Raw genomic sequence first — 22,524 nt, 5'->3', positions numbered from 1 at the left:
TGTATAGACAGTCAACTTATCAGCAGCTAGAGTAGTGTTTCTCAACTTCAATCCTCAAGACCCACCAACAGGTCATGTTTTGAGGATTTCACAGGTGATATAATTATAGTCAGTGCACCAGTAACTGCCACAGCTGTTCGTTGTATGGGATATCTGCAAAACATGACCTGAGGACTGGAGTTGAGAAAAACTGAGCTAGAGGGTGGGGGAGTCATGTGGCAAGAATCCTATTCTCCTGAATATTAGGAGAATAGGTGAACAAAATGATGTAAAAATACATTGTTCTGTTCAGCATTTTCGTTCTTGCTGCCCTCATTTAAAGGGGGTGTATTCTCTCCAGTCTGACACAGTGTCCTCTGCTGCCACCTCTGTCCATGTTAGGAACTGTCCAGAGCAGCAGCAAATCCCCATAGAAAACCTCTCCTGCTCTCCAGACTGGAAAGGATACCATTTCCTGCAGGACATACAGCAGCTGGTAAGTACTAGAAGACTTGATATTTTTTAATAGAAGTGAATAGCAAATCTCTGGCACTTTCTGGCACCAGTTGATTTGAAAGAAAAAATTTTAGGTGAACAACCCATTGAACCTTTTTCATGACCCATCCCAAAATGACGTAAATGACCAGGCCAATTTTCACTTTTGCATTTTAATTTTTTCACCTTGCCTTCTAAGATGTATAGGGCTTTCATTTTTCTATCTACAGGGCTATATAAGGGCCATGTAAGAGGACAGAAGTTTTTGGGGGTTTTTTTGCAAATAATTATTAAAATAGCTCTAAGTAGATCAGATGTTCTCATCACTTTTTATAATTTTATACATATATATATATATATATATATATATATATATATATATATATATATATATATATATAGGCCCGGGTCCACACTATGTATGACACCACAGTTCTGTGACACAGCCATGTCAAAGAATGGCCAGTGTCAGTGAAGTTCATCCCAGATGAAGTTCACTTGGATGAACTTCATTTCTTTTTCATTGAGATGTGGGCACATTCGGGTGTGCCCACATTCCAATTACCGGCCGAAGCTGCACTTTACATTGTCTGTACTAACAGTTTTATGTGACACAAAACTGACATGTGAGTTTTCTGTGCGGCTGCAAGGAATCCCAGCCGGAGTGTATACTCTGTGTAACAATGGCCGGTGTTACAGTCTGCAACAACGGCCGTTATTAATTGAATAAATACATTGTGCGCACATAGCTATATACTGTATAGTGGTAAAAAAAAATAAGCAGTCCTGACTTTTCCCCCATCATTTTGTTTATGCCGTTAAGCCCTCCTCCCATAACAGCCTGTTTGACATGGAGGCAGGCGGGATTCTGCGGCGGAGAGTTTCGCCATGGAATTCCGCCAGTTTTACTCCATGTCAACTGGCCCGTAGTGACAGCCCCCTTAACTCCTTGCCGTCCAGAGCATATATTACCTGCTCCACGCTCCAGCTTGCTACGGGGGCTCCCGGCGTCTGGACATCCTGAGTAAACCAGTCAGTGCTCTGCGTCCCGCTCAGCCAATCAGTGCTGGACATCCTGCTCAGCACTGATTGGCTGAGTAGGACGTCCAGCCGGGAACCACCAAAGCAAGCCGGAGCGTGGAGCAGGTAATGTATGCTTCGGCCGGTGGGGGGTTAAGGGGGCTCTCACTTACATACTCGCAGCAGAATGTCAATCCCGCTGATTAAAATCCCCCTGGTTAAAAATGACAGGCAAGGGATCTGCAGCGGATTACGTTGTGAATTTGCAGCATGAAATCCGCTGTTGAACCGTTACATGTGAAACTGGCCTAAGTGACTCTTCTAATCTCTAACAGAAATGTTTAGTTACTGTCACAGTTAGATGGCTAAAACATAAAAAAAATTGACTCTTTTAGATCCCAATTTTGAGTGAAAATAACTTTAATGTTGAATATAATTTAATAACTCTTTTATGATTGCCATTCTTAAGGGAACAGAACCCATTTGATTGAAACGTACTTTTAAAGTAATTACATTTCCCATAAGCTTTTATTTATAAGTTGCAAATCAATGGCAATGTTTATCGAGACATAGCTGATGTGCTTTTAAAAGGTTTGTAAGCCATTCCTCACCAGTTATAAATAATATAGCTCGGCATGTTAATGCTTCCTGCATTAGTCAATGGATGTCTGGATTGATTATTAGGTAGGGAGTCGTGTGTGTAATGTATCCAGGTTTTCTCCTACCCTACTTTAAGTGTTTTCCATTGAAGGCCAAGGATGAGACTCCCAGAGGACATAACATCCTTTAGTGAATGAGAATGTTTAGCCCAGCTTAATAATGGGGCTATTTTATCTACTGCTAATGAAGCTATTATACCTATGTAACCTGATTCCTGAGACGTATAAATTTGACTGCACACCTCGGAACCAGACACATTACATTTATTTGACTGGGGAGTACATTTCATATCATAATTTATATAATTCAAATGATAAAGGTCAATAAGTGACATTAAGTTACATTTCTGGTTTCCAGTCATAGTTCATAGAAATGAAGTTCATCCGGCCGGTATTGCAGTACCGGCCAGGATGGTCTTCACTGACACTGGCCGTTCTGTAAAACGGCCAGGTCACAGAACGGCCGGTGTCATACGCTATGTGAAACCAGCCTAATACCGCAATAAAAGATCTGGAAAGGTCAGCTCAATAATAACAACTAATACCTCCATACTGCTACTGAATAAATACCACTATACAAAGACAAATATTGCTCCTGCATCAGCTGCCCCTATTACTGTACCTGCTGTGTTGCACAGTACCCTCAAGTACTGTATTCAGATAGAATGTTGTCATGTTATAACTATATGAAAAAAATGCTACACAGGCAGTACCCCAGAATTTGGTTGTTCCCTAGACAATAATTGTGTACCGCGCAAAAAGTGCTACCTTTTGTGTCCCAAAAAGTAGGAGTGTCACTTTTTGTACTTCACATAGTAGTAGTGCCTATACAGTATTAGGGATCTTCTCAGTGCCCCTTTAAGGCCCTGTACATTAGCTATTCCTTTAATGCCCCTGATTGCAATAATGAACATCATTGTGCCTCCTACAAAGTAGTAATAGATCTGCTACTACTAGGTATAGTGATTAGGACTAGGGAAGCAACAGATTATATCTCAATACTTCCATGATATTCTTACAAAAAGTTAGAGATTAATGTCGGCACGCTCATTTAGACCAATTGGTCCTAATGCAACTCAGGGGATCATCTGCCTTTCCTCATTTAATAACACTCTATGAAGATCAGCCCTCCTGGTAGCATGCCTACTCTTTTTAGACACATAAACCGCATGTCTCTGGTAGAACCTTGGTGTGAATTGTACATATGTGAGATTAATTTCGTACAACCATTTCCACTTACAACAGATTGCAGATGTTCATTAAATCTGTTATACAGGGGACTATTGCCTTCCCTATATAATAATAGCCACAGCCTCATGTCACTACATATACCACATGTTATAAACCAACATGTTTTAAAGTCTTTAACCACCATTTTCTCCCCACCTAAATTTATAAATGTTACATTATTCACATAACTGCAACAACTACAAAATCCGTGTGGTTATCTACAGGTGTGCTGATTTCCAACCAGTTTTTCTCACATGATCTATATTCTGTAAGTCCATGAATCAACTCATCACAAATATTTCCTCTCCTCTTAATTGCCACTAGAGGCCGCTCACTGACCTGCTTAATATCTCATCACTAGTCTGTTATCTGTACCATAAAGACGTCTTCTAGCCTCTACGCCTGTTCAGTCACATTTCTGGGATACCCACGAGCATACAGACAATTGCTTAATTTTGTAGCTTGTTGGTTAAACACACTATCTGAGTTATTTGTACTCTGCAAGCTGACAAATTATCCATAAGTCACAGCACGCTTCACATATGTGGGATGATCACTCTCATATCGCAAAAATGTACTGGTCGCTGTAGGTTTACGATAACCACTCAATAGCAACCTATCTTTCACTACTTCAATGTGGACTTCAAGGAATTCTATTTTATTGCTTCCAAAACTATAGGTGAAGCGTGCATTAAAGTTATTATCATTTAAGTACTCTGCAGAGTCACAAAAAGCTTCCAGTGATCCAAACCAGACAATTAGTATGTCATTAATGTAACAATGTTGTGTAATGTAAGGCGTTGTGCCCCAAAACCAATCCCAGCATCTCACAAATGTAGTCAATGAAAACATTTTCATGCACACCTGTATTTAGCAATCAATGTCCTACAGCCGGTATACCCACATCCTGCGGGATGCGGTGTACAGGCTCTTGACATCGATACTAGCCAACAAGAAACCCTGACAGACACCACATAAATTGATGCCAGTTCGTTTGTATCCCGTTAATGCGAAGAGACATTTTTTAACAAAGGTCTCAGTATCCAATCTAAATACTTGGATGTCGGTTCCATTACCAACTCCCTACCCACTATGATCAGGCATCCTGGAGGACACTTGATTGATTTGTGGATCTTAAGGATCCAATACCAATAAGGCCTTTTTGGATACTCAACCAATAGTTTTACTCCAAAGGATTTTGAAAAAAAGCCAACCTTTACTTTTTTTGTGAAGAACCAACCTGCTGGTCAAAGCTCGGACAACTAAAACCCAGAAGACCAATCTGTACATAAAAGAGCAGGATTCCAATTTACCACTGGACTTCCTGCTTCTGTACAATAGTGAGTGGTGATGAAAAAATTGTACACATCACTACTAACTTTACATTCTTAGGGAAACAAAACTTTGCACCCCTAAAAAACGTGCACCTCCCATCCAGAGGAGGAGCGCCTCTTCCATCTATGAGGGTGATGTTCCTTATGTGCACACCCCAAAGGCAAGCCCTGCTTCTGTCCATGTAGCTTATGTTTTCCCTCTTAAACAGACAATGTTATTTATTGTCACTAGGTGGCACCACAGCACTGCCTTAATGTTAAGGACAAAATGTTTTCCAGCCTTAAGCTTGGGAAATCCTACTTTTATTTACCTGCAGCACAGAGATCTGCCCTTTGTGATGCATATATGAAGAAGAGGTAATTCCTTCCTGTTAAGTATTTAATTTTTTATTTCCATTTTCTTATTTTTATAGATTTAAAAGAGAAATTCTGTTTATCATGCAAGAGTTGTAGGTTACACCCGAATTACTGCATTAGAGGGGCATTTCCAGTTCAACTAACATACTGTAGGTAAACTTGTAGGACTTGTCAAGTTAAATATTTTTTTTTAAATACGTTCATTTAGCAAACTTGCTTCCTTGTCCTGATATGCTGCTCATTCTCTCACATTATTCTGTAGATTACATACCATCTCTCTTCTTTAAAAGCAGTGGTCAAGCATATAATATATATCTTATACATTAGAGATAACTGAATTTACAGTAATAATGATTTGTTACCTCTGCAATCTGCTAATTAGCCTGCTGCCTTTTAACTCCCTGCCGCTCTGTGCTGCTCCTCTCTCTGTGCTTGGAAAAGCCGGATCCAGTCCTGGGAAACTATTTCCAGTTTCCCAGGACTGGATCCAACTTTTACCAGCCCCTTCACTTCACTTCACTTCATTGTTACTGTAAATTTGCTCATCTCTAGTAGACATATTTCTATATGATGCAGAATATATACACAAGATATCTCCATACAACTACATTATATATATATATACACCAGCCAGATGCTTTTAGAGCAGGAGTAGTGGTCAGCAATCTACACAACAACTTGTCAACAATGGGAGGGAAGGAGCAACATAACAGGAGAAAAAGGCAAGTTTTCTAAATGAACTTATTTGTAAAAATATTTTACGGGGTTATCCAGGCTTCCGGTTCTGGTGCAGGGATGAGAGGAAGCTGAATAGTGAGCTCCCACTCATCACCTCCTTGTAAACACTTTTACAGCTGCATACCCGCACCCATATCTATCTCGGACCCTCTCTGACACTCCTCAGACCCTTCCCAGATGAAATGCCTTGTTACCCCCCTTTCAGATCATCAGTGAAATGGATGCAGGCCGCAGGACAGCTGGAATCCAACATGGCCGCCACTCCAATCTTCAGATGACAACTGCCTCAGGTGCTGCACTTACGCAGGACCTGCTGTCCCCTCTGCAACAGTTGCAGGCTGGGATAGCACAGCAGGGGGCACGTGTAGTTGAGCTGGAATATAGGGTGCAGCTTATAGAGGACTTATCAGCAGAATCTCATAACCAGCTGCAGACCTTGAGAAAAGCAAATCTGATCATATTGATGGCCCGGAAAATTGATCACAGCAAATCAATCTTCTTATGGTTAGCTTCGCTGAAGCTATTTGTCCTCAACAGGTGCAGCAGCTCTGTCAATTGGAATCGCCAGCATTCTCACGTATGTCATGTCCAGCAATCCGGAAGCACTATTAACATGCCAGATGCTTTAAACTGTCCCATTGAAATGAATAGGATCAGTTTGAGGGTCAGTTTCCCTCCTGTGTTTTTCTCCCTTGCGCCACAGGGAAACGCCGCTGCATCGCCAGGTGAATGTGAACCCGACCTTAGTACATAGTCTGGGGTTGTTATAATGTATGAGGCGGCTGGAAGATATGATAACTTCTAAGCTTGGTACACAGAATGAGCACTATAAACACTGTAGTGACCCCTAAAATGGTATGCCACGCCTATGTGACATGTGATCTCATGTTAAGACATATTCTACCTTAGGATTATTTTCTCAGTGACCTAGAATGAAATATGACTATCAATGTTGGTCATGAGGATGCTACAGTCTACAACTTTACTTGGTATCATATTCTATAAATGCTTTACCTTTCACATGGAAGGAAAGTGGAGGGCAATTTATATAACCTCTGGCATCCACTGCAATATCATCTTTGGACATGATAATGCTAGCAGTCTACAGTACAGACAGTACTTTGTGTTATCTATAGTTGCTTCACCTTTCACATGGAAGGGAAGTGAAGGGCAATTTATATAGACTTCGGCAGCTACTGCAAGTTATCAGGTCTTGGCATGCTCAAGAAAATACTGTTCTTTTGAGACTGTAGCAATAACTCATCGGAAAGATATGAAGTTAGTCACTTCTCATTACACCTTGTCCAAATATAAAGACAAGTGTATTTGAGTAATGAAGACACTAGACAAAAGCAGTATATGTGATTCCCATTGCAGGCTTTTTCTTTGCTTCACCACTAATGGATTATTTTAGAGTACCGTTTACAGTAATGCAACTGTAAAGTATGAAACCTCTGGGAAATCATCAAGACATTAATATCAGTCCATAATAAAAATAGATTGGCTGCATATTATATTAACAGAAATCAACATTTCACGATAGACTATCTCTGATGGTATAAGACCATCTGGGGTAAATCAATGAGACTGCTATGCATCTGATATGTTTCCATGTATAAAAAAAATTGCTAATGTACTTTGACAGTGAATATTGTATGCTTGAAAATAAAACATAGAAATGACAGTAATCTGAAACACATAATATAATTCTTTAGTCTATATATAAATCATCCAACTTTTCTTGAAATGTATTTAAACCAATTACTTTGCCTTTCTCTTCTTTTTATTCCCAGTAAATTGTAATAATATTCCCTGTGACTCATAAGCTGCTACTGGGAGAGACCTGAACCAAAAATGACACTTAAAAAAAAATAGATATTTGCAAAGGACTGAAGGAACATTGGCAATACATGCAAGAAAGGCAGACACTTTAAAGTAATGGGCCTTATTACACGGGAAGATTATTGTTCAAAAAATCTTTAGATAGTAATATCTATTATAATAATCAAAAAGTTTGCTGCATTAATGAGCATTGGACTTTGGGTACCATAAAACAGGGCAACCAAAGGAGATCTTAAATTCTTTAAAGCTGTGCAGTATATTAACACAGCTCTTTAGCTTTAGGAACCAATTCACTAGTTCTGATAATACTGTTCCAAAGACCTATGGTGTGGTTTTACTGGGTTTTGATTAGTCCCACCACCAGTCATTAGTTACATCAAAAACGTATTTCTGTATAATTCAGATATACAACAACATGTCCTTATAGCCCATGGGACGCTGAGTAGGATGGTAAGTTACTTACCTTCATCCACAGCGCTGTTTTCGTGTACTTTGTAGTTTATATCATATGCTAATAATGTGGTTTGGCACACTGGGGTCAAGACTACCCCATCCAGGAGCCCCTCTAATGAATATTGTGCCACATGAATATTTGTTAGGAGGGGCAGGCGGGCCCCAGTGCACCAAAATACCTCATTAGCATATAGATTCATCTCCGAAGTGTGCTGTACGGACATATCGGCAGGTTACATTCTTCTAAAGTTTAAATAGAAAAAGGAATACTAATAGTTACCTGTTTGATAGTTTATATAAGGCTATGTTCACACAGCATAAATTAACGGCTGTTGTTTTCACCCGGCCGGACACGTACGCCTGAAACTACGGCCGTAGAAATACGAGCATACGGGCTAGTCGTGAAACTACGGCCGTTGTTTAAATTTGCTTCCTAGCATGTTTCTAAGCAGGCTGACACAGGTCATTTACTTTAAATACTGCGCCCAGCCAGAGAAACCACTCAGAACATTTTTTACATTAAAATCAAGTTTAATTCGGCAGATATAAGTTTTACGTTCGCGGCCGAATTGAAATCCACGGCCGTTGTTGGAGCATTACCGTCCGGAAATAATTGACATGTTCATTTTTCACGGGGCCATATAAACAACGGCCGTTGTCTGATACGTAGTGTGCATTGTACGACCGTAGTCGGTATATATTACAGACAAGTTTATAAACCTCAAAACAACGGCCGTAGTTTTGCGGCGAGGACTAGGGCCGTTGTTTTACATAGTGTGAACATAGCCTAAAACTATAAAACTGCAGGTAGCAGCATTGGTGCAGTTTTCAGCCTATATTTTACATGGAGGTAATTACCAAGGTAGCAGTTCTAACAGCATCTAAGGGAACCCATCTGAACTTAGTGATGTCCACAGATGAAAGTAGGGGACATTACTTTGTTGGATTAGTTCTATGATGCAAAGTCCATGCATTATTACTAGAGATGAGCAGGTCTAAATTCTTGCCTGGTTTACATCCATTTACAGGTGTAAACCTTGAAGGAAACCTGTCACCCCCCATGCCGGGGTCACAACCGCCCGCCCGACCCCCCAGTGGAGCACCATATACTTACCCCTTCACCGAAGTCCCGGTCCTGGACGCGCTCCCGCCACCGTGATATTAACGTCGGAAGCCATGCACGCGCTCATCAGAGATGAGTCCAAAGCTCATAGAGAATGACGGCTCCAGTTATTCTCTATCAGCGTCGGACTTATCTCAGATAAGCGCACATGGCTTCTGAAGGCAATATCGCAGCGGCGGAAGTGGGTCCAGGACCGGAACTTCGGGGGAAGAGGTAAGTATATGGTGCTTCACCGGGGGGTTGGGGGGGCGGGGGGGGGGGGGACAGGTTTCCTTTAATAAGGAGGAGGTCACGTCTCCTCCTGCCTGTCCATCAGGCGAGTGGGGGATAAGGCTGGTGTATGCAACAGAAAGGGGGTGAATCTGCCCCTTTTACGTGGCGTATGCCAGGGGTGCATTTTTATAAATGTCCCCAATAGTGACATAATCATGCGTGTCCTTTGCCCATGCTGTAATAAGACATCATTGTTTTTTTATCCCACTGTACTGTGACATCACTATGTAAGTTGACCAAAATGTACATTAAGAACCTCAAATTTATACTGTACATACGTAAGTAAAGCAGTAATACAATTCATAATGATTCATACATTGAATTCATACATATCTTAGCAGTTGCATGGTGCTGTTGTGGCCTTTGTTGTGTTTGCATCATTGCTATGGTAGAGTAGGGGTTTGCTATAGGCCCCATGGTTAATACTTATACCCATGAATTTCAGGTTAGACTACTGTACCTACAATGGTTATGGAGACAAGTAGACAAAGCAGGCTCCCTCTTTAGTTAAACATTTTTATAGTGTTATACTTAAGCTGTGCATTTGTAAATGTTCAATTGTTGAACAGCCCTTGGGACTGTGTTTGCTCTGTTGTGCAAAACCTTTGCTGTAACTGCCCATTTCCTTTGGAGTTTTCCTTGACAGGTACTAAATATTAATCATTTACAACTAGTTTTTGCCAGTCATGTGGTTAGTTATAATAATTTGTGATAAAACGGCCAGAAACAGATGGTGAGTGGGTGTGTTGAGCAAGACAGCACAGTGAAATGATATGTATGCACTGCAACAAATATCACTATCCTGATACTTGTTATAGGACTTCATCTGTATAAGGAGTTGTATATGGAATGGGTGGTTACAGCTTGGGACCCAATCTATTACTAAGGAAATCATTTATTCCATTTCCTTGTGTTTAGACTAGGTATTCCAGAAATTTCCTTCCTTCCCTTTCTAAGGCTTTGTTTCCTTCATTACCTTTATAGTATTAATCCCCTGCTGGGTATTTCTGAAGTAGCAAAATACAACACTACAAAACATAGAAATGTTCTCAGCTCGGATAAATCGTGTCAGTTGTTTTTGTCTGCACAATAAAGCCAAACAGTTTGGATGCATATGATTGTACAAGTAGCAAATATATGTTGCTATTATTTCAGTGTATATAATACATAAAATAATTATTTTATCAAATGTAACCTAAATTTTTACTCAGACACAAAGTTTCTTTCAAATATGCTGTTAGTCTCTAGGGTAGAGTTGGTGTATATCAATGTCATGACAGGTCATTGTACACACAGGTGACACAGAGACAAGTGCAGCTGTGATGCAGTCCCACGCCCACTGTCTCTGCCTACTTGCCTCCATAAATCCTACGCAACACGGGACAACTTGGAGCCATCCCCTACGCTAATATAAGTGGAATAGGACAAATAACAGACAAGTACAAATATACACAATGGCAGGTAGTCAGCAAGCTAGGGTCAAACCAGGAGAGGAAGATACCAGTACAAAGTCACTAGGCAATAAACAGAGTCAATGAGGCAAACCAGAGACAAAAAAAAACAGAGGACAAAAATACAGACCAAGTTAGGAGACAAACACTAAGTCAGGCAACCAAATAGATCAATATAGCAAATAACAGGGTAGGAAGTGAGTATAGACACACTGGGAGGGGGGGGAAGAGATTTGTCAAACATGACGTAAAGTAGAATTGGCTCAGTTGCCCCTAGCAGCCAATCAGATTCCACCTTTCATTTTCAAAAGAGTATGTGAGGATTGAAAGGTGGAATCTGATTGGTTGCTAGCAGCAACTTAGCCAATTCTATTTTACACCATGCTTGATAAATCTCCCCCATTATGAGTATAAGTGAGTATAAGCACACTATGTATACACTATAGCAGCCATCAGGCATAGTGAATGACTGAGTTTTAAAGGGGTTATCCAGTGCTACAAAAACATTTCCTTTTTCTCTCAGAGACAACACGACTCTTGTCTCCAGTTCAGGTGCGGTTTGCAAGCTCCATTCACTTCAGTGGAACTGAGCAGCAAAACCCCGCCCAAGCTGGAGACAAGAGTGGGGCTGTCTCTAGAAGAAAATGGCCATGTTTTTGTAGCGCTGGATAACCCCTTTACAGGAAACAAGGTCCTGGTGTTGGAGGTAATTTGAGCAGACAGACAAAGACTGAGACAGGGGGATAGGGCTGTCAATCACTGGCAAGGCAAGGAGTTAACCATTTAGGTGCTGGTAGAAATTACTCCAGAAAATGCATGGGTTTTAACCAGAATAAACTAGCCCAAGGCAAAATCAACCCATGTTCAAACTAGAAATATACAGAATCATCCCGGCTGCATTGCACATAATGAAGAACGCTTCCGGGGTGCAGCAGGGAGCAGCATGGTGGCAGGTCCATTAAATTTTGTTGAAGGTGGAAGGACGACCAACATAAAAAAAATATGTGTGTGAACAACATAGCCTCAGGCTTACAATTGGCACAATAAGGCACTCTGTGTGCAATGACTACCTCTGTGTGAACACATAAAATTCAATTTGTAAATACCATTTGGCTTTATTTGTGCACTGGACAGCACAATCAGTATAAAGTATGGTAGTCTGCGTGATATAGCATGCATAGTGCATATATAGCTTTAAGTGGGAAAACTTTGTGTCACCATGACAGTATATTTGCCAACCCTCTTCTTCTCTCTAAGAAGCTTGAGAGGCTCCCTTGAGTATACACACTAATGTGGCTAATATTCAAAAGGCATTGTTGTCACGTTTTTCAAAGGGCACTGATTGTCACTGGTAAGTGCATGTTTTCATGTATCTGTATATCCATGTGTCTGTCCATATGCATGGGAATAATTATTTGTGTGAATACTCCCTTTGTAGAGTTCTGCATAAACCTGCTTTTCTATGTTAGTTTGATTTTTATAAATTACTTAGATGAACATTCCTTCTGTTTGTTACATATCTAAAAATGTGCAAATATTACAATCTGAAAACCCTTTAAGACCATTGCATTTATCTGTATTGATTGTGCCCCATACTTAACACAATTAACCTCAGTAAATCCTTCTAGGTTAGTTGACTTAAATGTCATGATGAGTAATCAGTGCAGCGGCCAGGAGGGAATACCCTCAGCAGATTAAAAACATTTTAGTAAATTGGCTTGGAGTAGAAATGTGTTGTATATTTCTCTCCTGCAATTCATTGACAAGACAACTATTAGCAGCATATCTGTTTCTTTTAATTTAATTGGATTGCATTGTCTGATAGCGTTGCACATAATACTTCTGAATTAAATATAATGAGGCATTAAAAAATATGACTTATTATACATAAAGTAGCAGCACACTGTTTCTCTGCCTATATGAAATCCATACTAGTATCTAGAGTTGGGCTGAGGGTATCAGGCTCTAGTAGGGTCAAGAAAAATATATTACCGTATTTTCCGGCGTATAAGACGACCCCTGACTTTTATAAAGATTGCCAGGGGTTCGTCTTATACGTCGGAAAATGGTTCCAGCTGAAGCCCTGCTGCTGTTAACTTAAGCGGGAGGCCAGAACCCCACTACCTCCCAACTCCCCTGCAGGGCCCCACATTGAAAAAAATAACCAATCAATGCTGGGAGAGACTCGGGAAAATGGGAGAGGCGCCGGAAGTCCCCGAAGCCACTGCCATTCTCCTGAAGCTCTCCCGACAGCCGAGCGTCTCCAAGCTTTTCCGGTAAGTTGATTGGTTTGTTTTTTAAAGTGGTTGCTGCATACGGGGGGGGGGGGGGGGTTGCGGATCTTTTTAAGCTCCCCCAGCGTATGCAGCAACCATTCCCAGCATATAAGACGACCCCCAACTTCTGGGCAGATTTTTCGGGGTTAAAATGTCATCTTATACGCCGGAAAATATAGTACATTTATTTCTAATAATTAGTGTTTCTCAGTATAGATAAGAACACTATGGCTCAACAAATGGCTGTGGGTGGTGAAAAAATAAAGAAGTAATACTCACCTACTCCAATCCCCTACAGCTGGTGTTATGACGCTCTAAGACTCTACTCATGACCACTTCCTGCCATGGTTTCTGTGATGCATCATCTGCAAAGGAAATGCCGCACTAAGCAAATTACCAGAGCGGTGTCCCACCTCAGTTAGTGATTGGCGGAGCAGATTGTTGAACCACATGATGAAATGGTGATGAGCTGGGGCCAGGAGGATCAGAACAGCAGCTACAGGGGATCACAGTATCATTTCCTTACCCCTGGACAAAAGGATTGCAAAGCAGTCACAAATCTTTTCAGAAATCATTTATCTGCCTTGAGTACAGTGTCTACAAGAATGGGTAGAGGGAACATTACATTTACAGTTGTACGAAGCACAGCTATAATCAAACACTAGATAGGTTACCCAAGGGAAGAAGCCAGTGTAAATATGAAACCTGCCATCTCTCTGGAAACAAAGGCAGGCAGCATCTCATCTGTTAACTGCTTCTGTGTATATCTCCTTGTAACTCATATCAATAAAAAAAAAAAAAATAATAACATAAAATAGGAATAAATATATAACAGATCCTACAAACTGAACTGTGAGTGACATCATTCTAATTAACACGTCCTTTATACAATCTGCATAGACTGAATCTCAGTTGAGTATGGCAGGATTTATTATTCTAGGGAATCTATCATGTAGGTATCATTTTGTATATGATATGGGACCACAATACTGTTCATTTCTGGATTTACCAATCAACGACTACAGAAGAGGCAGAGAGAGAGCTGCTTGGAAATTGTAAGGCTAATTAGTGAGACAATTTATAGAAAGTGTCATCATCTCTCTAAAGCCAGGTGTTTGGAGTATTGCACTAGAGCCAGCAGATGTACAAGCAGCAAGGCTGCTTCACACAGAGAGGTATAGCATTGCACCTCTGATATATAACCTTATTATGAAAATATATGAAGGTTCTAGCCAGAAGGTAAGACTTCTTTGTTTTATATCTCCTGAGTATAACTGTATTATATCTTGCAATTGATAGCAGTCAGCCAATAAAAAGGTGTGTTAGGCATGGCAACCTGGCAGTTATACATCTGGGGTGTCTTTATTCACTGTATTTTATAAAATAGAGCATTCATGTTTTATCTATTACTTATCATTGATCTGCTTTTTTTATTCAGTGCTGTTTATGTGTATAAGTAATGGCTACTAGTTCCCATCTTACATTGATTTCTGAAGGACTCCGCTGTAAAAGACTTTATCACATTTACTAGATTGTCCATTTCATTGTGTGACTATATTAACAGAAAACTGATTTCCATTAGTAAAAATATGCGATATGCCTTAGTGTGTATGGTTTGTGCCTGTTTATTGATCAGACAAGCATCTGGGAATCATATTTATTATTCATTTATTAATGTGTTTAAATTGTTCAAAATAGGGGGTACGCTAATGCTTACAACTAAATCTATGTATTTGCCTTTTCCAGATGTTAAAAATGGATGTTAACAAACTAAATACAACATTGCTTCGGAAGTTTCGTCAAGGAGTTGCTGCAGCTCTAGGCCTCATGCCACAGCAGGTTCACATCAATCGCCTAAATGTAAGGGCACTATACTTTTACAATGACTGAGATGATTGCTTTACTAAATGTAACTAAACTATATATAGAGAAAACATTGCAAGATTTTATGTCTATTTGTGCTTTTTTCATGAATTTAATGTGACCTTGTAATGATCCCCATAACTTCTTCTTTCCATTGTAAAAGTTGCATGTTGTGGTATAAGGGTTTCACTTAGTTCCCTGTACTTGTAAGTTTGAAAAGAAAGATTGTTACTAGCCATCACCTTTTTTTTTTTTTTTTCGAATTCAAATTTAGCTACAAATATTGTTAATGCAAAGCACTATATTGTTGCTTTTACATTACCACTGAGTGTTGCAATTGCCATTTCTTCTTAACGGTTGCTGAAAACAAAAAGGAAGCTAAGTCATTTTTCTCTTATTCAGGGAAAGAAGAACTGTGTTGAACTATTTATTTCTCCACTGAATAAAAAGATAGGTGTTCCAAACACTCTGCCTTCTGCTGAGGTTCTACGGTCACTCAATCTGCATACCCTGCACCAAAGATTGTCCCAGTTTGGAATAACTGAAGTCTCTCCAGAGGTAAGTCTAACACTCAATAGTAATATCTTTCTGTGTGTGTGTTTACTGCATGCATAATGTACATATAACTATATACATGTGGTTGTACTGACTTGAATAAAGGGGGGGGGGGCATGGAGAGCTCATAGAAGACAGCAGTGGTCTGCTGCCACTGCTCCTATTACACGGAGTGACTGCCATTAGACTGTCGCTATCATTCTAGTTTTTTTCAGCATGTTAAAAGACAAGGATCAGCCGACATTGTGCATGTCGGCTCATCGTTTCCTTTTAACAGGAGCTATTACACCAAGCGATTTTCGCTTGCTTCTCCAGAACAACCCGTGTATTAGAGCCTTTAAGTGACACTGTCACCTCCTTTTTGCATTCTAACATCTCTACACAGGGGTAAAGGGTAAATTTAGCGGTTTTCATACCTTATTTTATATCATACGTCATGGTGCTTGTTCAAGTAAAAAGTCATCTTTTATCAACTGCAGATTGTGTTAAGTGGGCGTGGCCTCGTGTCATTAGTGCCACTTAGCCCCGCCCACAACGCACCAGTTGGTCCCTCCCCCTCGTCGGCCATTGGGACAGGCTGGCCGAAAGGTCTAGACCCCACCCCCTTTACGTCGGCCAACCAATGGAGGTCAAGGGGGCGTGGTCAACGGTGCCGTTTTGGGTGGGGCTAAGTGGCGCTAATGCAGCGAGGCCACGCCCACTTAATACAATCTGCAGTTGATAAAAGGACACTTTTTACTTGAACAAACACCATGACGTATAATATGAAATAAGGTATGAAAAACGCTAAATTTACCCTTTACACCTGTGTAGAGATGTCAGAATGCACAAAGGGGGTGATAGTGTCACTTTAAGAGTGCCAAGAGGTTGATTAGTTTGGATTCTGTGTATTAGAGGTCAGCCTTCTTCCACTTCAGAATCACTATTCCTATGTCCATGGTGTTATTGTTTGTTGATTATTGTTTTATTATTATGTTTCCCCATATTTTATAAAACATATCAGCTGTTAAAAAGGCAGCCCTGGAAAAAAGGCAGACATGGAAAATGTTTAAAATCTAAAAAAACTAAACTATAAAATAAAAAATATCAAGTTCTCTGGGATGCATCTCAGTGAACCTGCCTATCCACATATATTTCTATTCTACATTTGGAGCCTGAATTCCCATCTTAAGATGAGATTAGGCTACAGATCCCTTAGCAACAGTAAGGATCCATTTAGGTAGACAGACCCCTGCCCAATATAAGCACCAATCTAGAAACCCTTTACATGGCTCAAATATTGTCCGAGCAGGACCGTACTAACAATTGCTGCATAATATTCTATCATAATCCAGTCTCAGAAATCTCCTCTTTTTGATACATAAAGGTAAAGAAAACAGCAATGTTGAATCCTAAACTGTTGACTTGTTTCATGTTAGTTTTAACTTAACATCCAGTATTGAGCTACAACACACCATGAGAAACCATAGTAACAGGGTATAAATAAACAAAGCAATGCCTCTTGGGAATTATGCATTGTAATTATCCTATTACCATACAATGACATTTCTGGTATTAACATAGGCAGTGCATGAAATATATAAAATACTTAGAAATTATAACTGTAGTATGGACCAACTATCTTGGCTAAGCAGTCATTATAAGTCTATCATGGGGCATAGTAAGTTCTTTGGGGGCTAAAAAGGAGAAAATATAAAAAGTATAAAATATATTCATAGTTGCTTAGGCCTGAGGGGTTTGGTTAAAAGGGTTTCACTAGTTATCCATGGTATCTCTGCTAACTGTGACACTACTTTTCTTTCCGGCTAATGCCCCAACTGCTGCAAAGGAGCATCAGAATCTATCATGCATAAGAGTGCTGTGACGTCTGTCATATTCAGACACAAAAAACACAAGACCCCTGTTTCATGACTAGCATAAATTTAGCTGAGAACTTTATTTTATCAGGAGGACAACTGACCTCTTCTCGTAATCCATTTGACAGTTTTTTTCCGTTGTCATTGCCAACCATAGGGATTTTATCATTATTGCGCAATATCCTAAAGTACAGTTGAAAGATCTATTTCCTCTTTCCTAGTCCTCACCAGTGACGCTGGGACCAGTTAGTCTATCAGGACACCAGAAGCATTGGGCCAGTCATCAGCAGTCCAAGGCTTTGATCCATGCGTTCCTGTTATTTTGACCACCTACAGTAGCTTGCTTGTGAACGTTCTTGGTTTTCTGATTTTGACTTTATCTGTGTTTGACAGGCTTTTACGTAGACATTACTCAGATGACCTTGGTTTCTCCCCTGACTGGCTCTGCACCTAGTGAGAGTAGGGAAGGTTGCCCAGTTGGGGGCTGCTGTTTTGGGGTAGCTTATCTAAGTAGGCAGGGACAATGGACTGAGTTCAGTCCAGTGCTCACTGTTCAACTACAGATATGACGAAAGAACTTGGTGATGTGCTTAGCAAAAAAGACTGATTAATAGTAGAGATAAGCGAATTTACATAATAACGAAGCAAAACGCTTTTTTATCTCAGCAGTAGGCTTATCAGCCTGCTCCCTTTTAACTCAATGCCGCTCCACTTTGGGAGCCGGGAAAAGCAGAATCCAGTCCTGGGAAACTGGGAGACGTTTTCTAGGACTGCATTCCGCTTTTCCAGGCACCCGGGGAGGAGCAGCACGAAAGGCGCACATATATAATATATATTATACCAGATGGTATAGATGACAATATTACTCACACTTTCTTGGGAATTATCTGCATAGCTGTAGTAGTGCAACGACTTCATGCATAAAACCAATTAAAAATCTTTAAGGATTAAATTAATATATGAGCAGTGCATGTAGACAAAGCTGTGGATATAATACCTAAAGGGGCCACTCTGATGGCAGTTCAATGGATCCACGACTCCAGTCATTACAATATGATCCATTGTGATAAATCTGGCATATTATTAAGGTCATCGTACACCTTTAATTTTTGTCAGCAGAAGCTGCTGCCAGTGGTCGTCAGTCTAAAATATATGGGGGTCTCCCCACTCTGACATCATAGGGGGTCGATGTGATGAAATTTCACTGCAATCCCTTTGTTCTCAGAGAGATAAGCTGCTGCTACAGCTGTCTGGCTGCAGCTTACTCCTCCCGTTTTCATAGAAACACATGAATTTTCAGCCTTACCCAGTGTTTATGTGTATAGATAGGAAGGAAGATTGGCTGAATGATCGTCCAACAGTTATTCAAGGAGCATGGCCTCCTTTAGACTGTTGATTTTAAGTTTTAAAAGAATAAGAATTATACAAGATACTAAAGGTGGTACCAATACAGCTTGTACCTTTTGTTCTTACCATCATTGCCCTTATGCAGATGGCTATGACTGTCTATATGTTTTGCTATGTTACTTAGTGTACAGTTATAACTTTTTGCAAAGTTAGGTAAAAAATGATTATAGTTCAGAACTGCGCACCATCATCATTTTTTAAAATTACTTACATTTTTTATTTAGCATGTAACTACCTTTTGGCAATGACTGCTAATGTAACTACCTGTTGGCTTTGCCTTTCAATAAATACCGTAGTTATGAGGGGCAACAGCCACCCTGTAGAGGAATTTACTCTTCACAGGTTTTTACAGGCCAAATTAAAGTAATTTGCACTGCACTGCACTGTAATAATTTTTCATTTACGCTTTAGGGCTATGTTCACACAACATATTTTTTCATTTAATATCGTCCGTTGTTGCAGATTGCAATACCGACCATTATTAAATGAAAGAATACATTGCATTGATTTCAGTGGAATCCCGGACAGAGTATATACACTCCGTATACACTCCGGCTGGGATTGCTTGTGGCCGCACAAAGAGACTGACATGTCAGTTTTGTGCAGCCACTATTCACTGAATAGCAGCTGCACAAGACTGACATAGTAGACAATGTAAAGTGTGGCTCCGGCAGCACTTTACATTGTCGGTTATGGTAAATGGGAATGCGGGCACACTCGAATGCGCCTGCATTTCAATACAAAACAAATGAAGTTCATTAGAGATGAGCAAACTGGGTTCGGGTTCGAGTCCATCCGAACCCGAACGATCGGCATTTGATTAGCTGGGGCTGCTGAAGTTGGATAAAGCTTTAAGATTGTCTGGAAAACATGGATACAGCCAATGACTATATCCATGTTTTCCACATAGCCTTAGGGCTTTATCCAACTTCAGCAGCCACCGCTAATCAAATGCCGAAAGTTCGGGTTTGGATGGACTCGAGCATGCTCCAGGTTCGCTCATCTCTAAAGTTCATCCATCTGTAGTACCTCTCGGGATGAACTTCAATGACAGGCCATTCTGTGACACGGCTGTGTCACAGAACAGCCGCTGTCATACATGGTGTGAACCCGGACTAAAACTAAATTAAAAAGACAATGGGGAAATAACCAATGCAATCAGAGAATGAGGGAGATGAAAACTTATGCATCAAACAGGTGATATTTACATATGAAAACAAACCATTGATTACCTATATGTACATGACAAAACCAATGCAACCAATGAGAGTTCAGCTTTGATTTGTTTAAGAAATAAAAGCTTTTAGACAGTTTTGATTATCCTCCCCTTATTGAAACTTAAAAGGGTTTACTGGCCAGGACCCCTTTCTGTAGAATGCCTGGGGAAGAGGTGATTGAAAAAAATAATATACACTTACCAAACCGGCCCCAATTCTGCTGCTGCCTGTTCTCCACCACTCCTGTCCCCGATGTGTGGCACTTACAGGATCCGAGACGTGTTGTAGCAGGCCCGCTCAGCCATTCCTGAGCTTCTACCATTTTTTGCTACTCTTGTGCTGATTTTTCCGAGTGAATTTCTAGGAGGCTTAAATAGGACCTGCTGTAATCCCCCCCAAAAACGAATTGTTAGTATTAATAAACTGTTTAAGGTGCCCTGATTACACAGCTTTTACAGTTTCTTGACATGTCCTTCAGCTCCCAAAATATGTGGACTTATAATTTCTCTTACAATTCAGTTTATTGTTAAATAGGTGTAAACATAGATTTAATAAAGGGGGTTTATTTCAGGTGATGGGAATGATTACACGTGGGTTATGTATTAGAAAAAACCTTTCCTGACTGTATAGTCAAGCCTATCACCATAAAATTAAGTTTATGCAAATCTGACTATTAACTAAATTGTCTGACAAATTATAAACCCACATAAGCTGGGAATGGAAGAGTGTATCAAGAAACTGTCAAAAGGTGTATGACCAGTACACTCTAAGCTATTTTATGAAAGTAATATGTCATTTTGTGGGGGTTTGCTAAAGGTCCTAGTTAATGGACATAAAGGGCTTAGGGCGGAATCATTGAGTGAATGTAAACTAGTCATGTAACACAAACATCCACTCCGAGGAATTATTATTTTACAATAAAAAGCCCTCTACAATTCAGTAGGCAGATAGTGCCATTTAGAGCAGTTTAGCTATTACCACAGGCAAATGTCAAGATCCTGACCTTACTGCTACATTTTCTCCTTGTAGTGCGATTGACTACAGAAATGCATGTTATATAACAGGAAGCTTGTGTAATTTTTTTTTACAGTAAAATAATATATTTTAAACAAGTACAGACGATTTGAAAATATTTATGATCAAGAATTGAAATTTAAAAGAATCTGTGCAATGTGCAATAATGTTGATGTTGTGAACTGAAAGTACATGCATTTATAGATCAGCTCCTACACGCAAATCTTAGGGTCCAAGACAGAAGCAGATATTTTGCTTTCATTGAAGTAACATACCTGTATATTTTGTTATTAGGTAATTAGATATATCACCCTTTTAATTAGCCATTCACTTGTTTAGGCCATGTTCACACTTTGTAAAACACTGGCCGTACTGTAAATCGGCCAGGTCACAGAATAGCTGGTGTTTGAGAAGATCATTCCTGCCGGTACTGCAATACCAGTCAGATTATCTTAATTTCTGATGAATAGGGATGTGGGCGCATCAGTGTGCGCCCGCATCCCAATTCACCGCTTTACACAGTGGAGCATGCATCTGGAGCCGCACGCTCCATTGTGTGCACTGACATGTCTTCTGCGGCCGCTATTCAATGAATAGCGGTCGCAGAAAGCTGACACATCAGTTTTTTTGTGCTGCCGCTAGCAAATCCAGCTGGAGTGTATACTATGTGTATACACTCCGGCCGGGATTCCTTCTAGCTGCAGCACAATGTAAGGTAAGTATTAATCACGGCCATTGTTGTAACTCGCCAAAGTCACATGTGATTAATACTTAACTTACATTGTGTGAACATGGCCTTATGTTGTACTATCACTGTTGTATTTTATGTCCATGTGAATAACATGCTAAACATATCTGATCATAGTGCTAATTGCTGTAAAAAGTAGCTATTGACTTTTATAAATGCATATATATAATATAACTTGTTGCTGTTATGTGCCAGTGTAAACTCTGAGCCCTGAGCCCTGAACCTACCATGTGCCATTAATAGGACTGCTCCTCTATGTGACAGAGGGGCCTTCAGGCATCAGGAACAGTGTATGACTGGTTCCACTGCTCCCCCTAGTTACACCCCTAATTGGGTGGCCACACTAGCAACCCGTAGGATGCTTTAAGGGGCCCTGGCTTTGACATGCTGATGGACAAGTCAAAGTAGGCTGAAAAAAGTTCTATACTTTCAGAGGGGTGACGTAAAGCCAATAAAGGCACAGTGCAAAACCTGTCACAGGGTCCCTCAACTATGAAACTTCATTTATAGTACTGGCCTCACATGCAGAAGAAAGTACTTTTTGGGTGCCCTCAGACTCCTGGGTAGTGATGAGCGAACATCCCAATTTTCGGTTCAGATCCTGAACACGAACATAAAGAAATTATCGTGATCG

The 22,524-nt window shown here is 40.2% G+C and overlaps 1 protein-coding gene across 3 annotated transcripts in view; it reads left to right on the top strand.

Moving 5' to 3' along the window:
* The window catches only part of PTPRR (protein tyrosine phosphatase receptor type R), a 118,763-nt gene that overhangs the window by 26,258 nt on the left and 69,981 nt on the right, over positions 1-22,524 (top strand). For 2 of the 3 annotated variants that reach the window (XM_069955920.1, XM_069955919.1), the window contains exons 4-5: positions 14,977-15,090; positions 15,496-15,651. In XM_069955920.1, coding sequence (XP_069812021.1) covers positions 14,977-15,090; positions 15,496-15,651 — 270 coding nt within the window. Of the gene's footprint in view, positions 1-14,055; positions 14,083-14,976; positions 15,091-15,495; positions 15,652-22,524 lie in introns of those variants that run through there. The other variant, XM_069955912.1, reaches the window with a different exon arrangement.

Source organism: Dendropsophus ebraccatus, chromosome 1 (assembly GCF_027789765.1).
Source record: "Dendropsophus ebraccatus isolate aDenEbr1 chromosome 1, aDenEbr1.pat, whole genome shotgun sequence".
Classification (NCBI taxonomy): domain Eukaryota; kingdom Metazoa; phylum Chordata; class Amphibia; order Anura; family Hylidae; genus Dendropsophus; species Dendropsophus ebraccatus.
The sequence above is the reverse complement of the archived record's forward strand: the minus strand, read 5'-3'. Positions and strand labels throughout refer to the sequence as shown.